The 6,000-nt window shown below is 34.5% G+C and overlaps 1 protein-coding gene across 1 annotated transcript in view; it reads right to left on the bottom strand.

The window, feature by feature from the left end:
• The window catches only part of BLTP1 (bridge-like lipid transfer protein family member 1), a 142,299-nt gene that overhangs the window by 34,246 nt on the left and 102,053 nt on the right, over positions 1-6,000 (bottom strand). The window contains 5 exon segments of the mRNA XM_072406825.1: positions 517-820; positions 1,729-1,967; positions 3,300-3,506; positions 4,687-4,737; positions 5,709-5,802. Coding sequence (XP_072262926.1) covers positions 517-820; positions 1,729-1,967; positions 3,300-3,506; positions 4,687-4,737; positions 5,709-5,802 — 895 coding nt within the window.

The following is a 6,000-nucleotide window of genomic DNA, read 5'->3' as shown; positions in this document are numbered from 1 at the left end:
TCCTCAGAGAAATTTCCTTCCGTGAAACCGGTCCCTGGGGCCAAAAAGGTTGGGGACCGCTGGTTTAAAACATGCAAGTAAGACATAGCAGGTTATCTTTGTAGCACTGAAAGTAATAAAATAATATATACACATCATTCAGGTCAGTTATGGTATTTGTTAAATTACATAATATTATATCTGTTATCAAATATTTTTAAAATAATAAAATAAAAACAGCAGCAGTGAAATAATGAATGCAAAATGATTAAATGTAACCAAAACAACAATTGTTTGACAACTGTGTAGAATAAAACATGGATCACAAATTATATTTTGCCTGACAGAACTTCTTCAAGTGTAGAAGTCAGGGATAACCTAATGAAAAACTGATGAAGGGAAAAAGTCATGTTAGAATTAGAAGGATATTTCCATATTCATTTTTTTAATGATAGACTTTTATGTTTTATGGGTATTTCAATAAACCAATACTAAAAGGTTACAATATATACTACAATCTGGCCCAGTATACATTACATTATTTGCATCAGTACATATTCTCCTTAAAGAGTGAATATATGCTTAAAGCTCCTCACCTCAGCCACACAACGTAAATAGTTTCCCTGGAGGTAGTAACCCTGCTTGGCAAGTAAGTCATCCATGCTCCAGGCTTGATCAGAGTAGTTGTCATGCTCTTCCATTATGTATTTACCATGCATGGTGACAGGGGGAAGATTGAGACTGGCTGAGGGGGGAATAGTAGACATATCTGTAGAGGAGACCCTGGAAGTAAACCGCAGTCTGTGGTTTGGCAGTTCAAATGTAAATCTTGTCTGTGCACCTGAAATAAAATGTATTCCATATTACAAATAGGAAACAAAGGAATAAAAAGGATATTTTATCTTCATGGCCCTTAAAACGACAACTGCTCACTTCTACAATATTTCAACAAACTCGGAATATCTACATTTTTTCTAACAAAAACAAAGACCACCATTAAAAAAAAATAAACATTTAACCATTCCCAACTCTTAATAATCATCATGATTACAGCTGTCTTTTCAATTGTCACTAGAGCAGTGTTTTCCAACCAAGGTTCCTGCAGAGGTTGCTAGGGGTTCAATGAGCAATCAGCAATTTGTGCTCAGGACAGTTTAAGTGACACCAATGGTCTTTTTTGGCTATCTCTAAAGCTGCGTACACACTTGCAATTTTTGTCGTTGGAAAGGATCTTTCACGATCCTTTCCAACGACAAGGGGCTGCAAGATGCATGAACGATGCTGTACATACAGCACCGTTCATGCTCTATGGAGAGGGGAGGGGGGAGATTTTTTTAGCCCGTACCAAGGTCGGGCTTAACGGTCGGGAGGTTAAACAGTATTTTTTCATGGTTTACTCTAGGCTTTCCTAAAAGTCTCACTTTTTTTTAACCAGTTACCCAGAAGAGTGCAGGTTTCTGGAGGATTGAGTAGTGAAGTAAATGTACTATTTACATCTCCACAAGATAAAAACAAGTGTTTAATCCTTGCCGTTTGGGATAGTTCTACTGAAAGCAAAATCTTCTACTGTTCAGCTCTAAAAAAAAATACTTACCATTTACATTTACTGACAAACAGATTAGCCAATCAAAAAATAAACTTGTAAGCTAACTTTATATGAATTGTAGATTTCTGACAAATACTAAATCTGGCACAACAATATTATAAGAATGAACAAGGCTAAATGTAGACATCAAAGCTCTTTTTTACCAGTCATCCCATGGCTTCTCATTCTTCCCATTTTATATTCTGCTTTTAGGGAAGGTAACAGTGCAGCTCCAATAGCAATACCATCCAACATAGCACTGAACTTTAGAACAATAGGTTTCTTTTCAAGTCCTTCTGGAAGTTGGGGGAATACAATTGTTTCAATTGGAGTCTGGTTAACACTTGAGGGTGTTTTTTCAGATATTAATGGAGTTGCTACATCTTCCTTTGGAGGGGGAACTCTGTGAAGGAGATAAAAAGTTGTATGTTTAACAGGTATCTTTTAAAGTATCTGGTAGAAACACTAACAAAATCCTGAAAAACTGAAACATTCTAAATGGAAATGTGTCAAAATATCTCAATTGACCAAACATTTCTAAAATAAATGTTTACCTGGGTCTGAATTTATTTATCCAAGTCTGTTTGCATTTGTTTCATTTTACAAAATCACTTTGCATGTGTTACGTGAAAAACAGCTTGTTTTTTATGCAAACAATATATTAAACACATTAGCAGAAACACACCTTTCAAAACTCCTATGTTTTTGTTTTGTTTTTAAACAAATTGTAACACCTCACAAGTCATTTTTTCCCTTCTTCTATATACTTCCCATACCAATGCAACCTGGCACAGAGTTTTTGAGCTGACTGGTTGTTACCCAGTATTTTAAACTTCTTCTCCACATATGTTTACCCTAAATACATGCTAATAAATGTATCAGAGTAATGTTCATATTAATTAGTTTATTTTAAATGCATCTTCGCCAAATTCTTTTTTGCATTTGTTTTTGGATATGGCAGTGAGAGGTTAGACCAGTGTTCCATGGAAATCTAGCATTCCTTCAAAGGTCGCTAGGAGTTCCTTGAGCAATGAGAGCAATTGTGCCCTTGAGGTCAGTTTTACTGACATAAATAATGACATGCTACAAACTGGCCAACAATATAATATCTTATATTCGTCCCACCTACTATATAAGCTAATACACTGTGAGCTGTGGATATAGTAATTATAGCAGGGCTTCCCCCATAATAAAAAGGTTGAGAAAGGCTGGGTTAGAGCAACTGTCAAGCCATTATTGCTGTTGTGTACCATGTAAAATGTCACCTTCTCCATTTGCTCTGGTAACTATTGTCACACAGTCAAAAACTTAGAGAAAATCAGAATTTAGGTTGTCACCAAAACAAGAATAAAGGAGATTTTTTTATTGTGGATACTATGGGGGATGGCAAAAAAAATTACCAAGGGTTCTGACTATTCCAAAAATTAATGTTTTGGCTTTGTATACAGTTTATCTTTCTAAAGGTGCGTACACACTTCCAATTTTTATCGTTCCAATCGAACGACGAACGATCGATTGGGCAAATGATCGTTCATATATATCGTGCATGAACGTTCGTCGTTCGTTTTCCAACGATAATAATTGGAAGTGTGTATGTAGCTTTAGCCTCAGAATGTTGTAAAATTATTACCTACTCTATCTTGTTTATGCCATGTTTTAAGAAACCTTTTTACTTGGAACAGATGCAAACAAAACGTAATCTGAACCAGTTTCTGCTGCAGATATTTCAACTCACACTGTTGATGGCTGCCTGATGAGGTCTGAGATTTGTTTTGAGAGCTGGTGAGAACTGCGCACCATCATACTGTGCAATGTAGCCGGGTGCTGTGGAATGTTAATGCTGATAGCTCCAACTTTAAACACAGCAGCATTGCTTGTTCTCAGGCCTCTTTGTGCACTATACAGCGCCTGGGACTTAGCAATACTGCATTTTACCACCGTCCTAAGAAAAAAGAAAAGTAGATTAGTGAAATCAGTAAGTATTTACAATATAATCCATCAAACAAACACTAGACACCCAGCAATTTTCATGCACTAACTGCACACATGCTCCTATTTGTCCACACTCAGATAAGTACAGTGGAAAACACTTCGCAGTAAATTTTTTGTATTGATCAGAACAGAACAGCACTGTTATTTTGCATTTTATAATCTGTGTTAACAAAACTGACAATCCTGTACACATCTTTAGTGAAAGACAATGGATTTTGAGCTAAAATAATGTAGCTTCTAACTAGAAGCATCCTAAAAGTTTAACAATATTACCAAATAAAGCACGTTTTTAGGATTAGTTTATGTTTAACATTTGTAATTGTATACCTTATTCTTGGTGACAACTTCTCATTCAAAATGTTTGAAGAAAGTACAGTACAGGCAAGATATTTCATCCAATACTCTTTACTATAAAAGACAGATACTAAGCAACCTACAAACATGACAAAATTAGACAGTAAAATATGCTAGTGTAACCTGCTGCTAAGAGAACAAAAATATGCCAAATAAGACTGGAAGTGAAACTAAATTGCATTAGGGCTTGCTAACTGAAATGTAAAAACAATGGGGTTAATCAACTAAAAAACTATTTTTGGTTGTTCATTCAGCAAAATGAATTATCCATATGCATGGAATATTCCCCTTAGAGTTATTTGTAATTAAAAGAAAATTCATTTATCAAAGAATGGCCATAAACATGCAAAGAAATGTAAAAAAAAAAATAAAAATAAAAAAAAAAAAAGTTTTTTTTTTGTATTTTTGCAAAGTATTGGGTAGCTGATGTCAGCCAAGCTTTTACCTCAATCACCTGAAATGCCAGTATCATCAAAAAATGTAGAGAACGGTTTGCTCCCTTACATTTTATGTTTTTTCCTTTTAAAATGCTTACATTATTCCCCACTTCAAGCGTTTTCACTGCATTCTTGTATTTGGCCAAACTAAAATACTTACCCTCACTTTTTAAAACAAGTATTCTAGCTATTTTGTAACATTACTTGATGGGCTAGACTGTTACATGCCATTTCAACAGAAGTTCAAGAACAATAAGGGATGCTAAAAAGGTCAAGTAAAGCACTTATAACAAACACATCACAATCACAACCACTATACAAGTAATGTTCAGAACATACAGAAACTCTTGTTTGGCTGTGCTTGTTGGAGATGTAGGAAAATCCTCCAGTCTAAAGATGAAGGTTCAAGAGAATGCAAGGAAACAAAAAGAAACCAAAGAATAAAAATATATGCAAAGCTGCTACGTTACATAATGAAAACCTTACAAAGTGACTTTAGATGGGACTAAACAGGTCACTCATGTTTCACAGCTTTCCTTATTTAAAATTTCCAATCTTTATTACACGTTGAAAAACAAAATATAACACTGCTTTAAGTCCCTCACTAGAATCAGGCAGACCCTCAACAGTGTGATACGGAACTACTAAAAGGAGTTATGTTTAGTTTATTGTTGCAGGTGAAACAACAGGTATTTGCTAATAAACTTCAACGTATCAATTGTGGCGGAGGTGAGGATTACTGTTTTTTCTACAAAAAAGTTCTCAAACCTCATTTACAATGCAATAAAGTTATAATTTTACATATACATGTTCTACACCTTGGTATTGTTATAAAAGTGTGTTTAGGCTTTGTTATCAAGGCTTTAACCGAAACAAAAGCAGTGTGGTATTATGTAGAGCCACAACTGTACAATTTATTACATAACATAAATTGTAATACATACAAATATGTGTTATAATTGATTCTCACTTTGATGCGGAAGTTCATTTTTGCATTTGACCTATTACCCACTAGTTTATAAATGTTTAGGTGTAAAAAATAAAGCAATAACCTGATGAACACAAAAACACAAAACCTGGAAAGGTACATTCTCTGGCTTCTGTTTCTTGAAAATGTTATACTGAATCAGGTTTAGCCTATATTATAATATTGTACGCAGGATCCTACATGATTATGCAGTGTTATATGGAACATATCAGAAGCAATTTTAAAGAGACACGTTGTCACAGAAAATAATTATTACAATAGTAAAGACAAAGTGTGCCTTAAATAAGTGAAAAAATTATGGGTGCAGTCCTAAAGTAGTTATGATTGGTTGTGTGTGTGTGAATATTTTAGTACAGGCTAAAGGGTGACTTACTGTATATTTGGTGTAATGCCCTCCAAAAGAACAATATTAACACCTCCTATATGAGCTGTGGCACATGTCTCAGTCATTTTCTGATGAAGAACATCTAAAGGAAACAATATGTAAAACTTTAAAAACAACAACAAATTCAAAACAAATGCATGTTCTGGATGATGAATAGTAACAAGTGTTCATGATTGGTATAGATCAAAGGAGAGTATAAAAGTGTAAAACAAGGAGAATACCATTTGACATGGTATTGGTGGCATTGCGCACACAGTGGCAGCTTGTTGCGTTTATCTAA

The sequence above is a fragment of the Pyxicephalus adspersus genome, chromosome 3 (assembly GCF_032062135.1).
Source record: "Pyxicephalus adspersus chromosome 3, UCB_Pads_2.0, whole genome shotgun sequence".
In the NCBI taxonomy this organism is placed as follows: domain Eukaryota; kingdom Metazoa; phylum Chordata; class Amphibia; order Anura; family Pyxicephalidae; genus Pyxicephalus; species Pyxicephalus adspersus.
The sequence above is the reverse complement of the archived record's forward strand: the minus strand, read 5'-3'. Positions and strand labels throughout refer to the sequence as shown.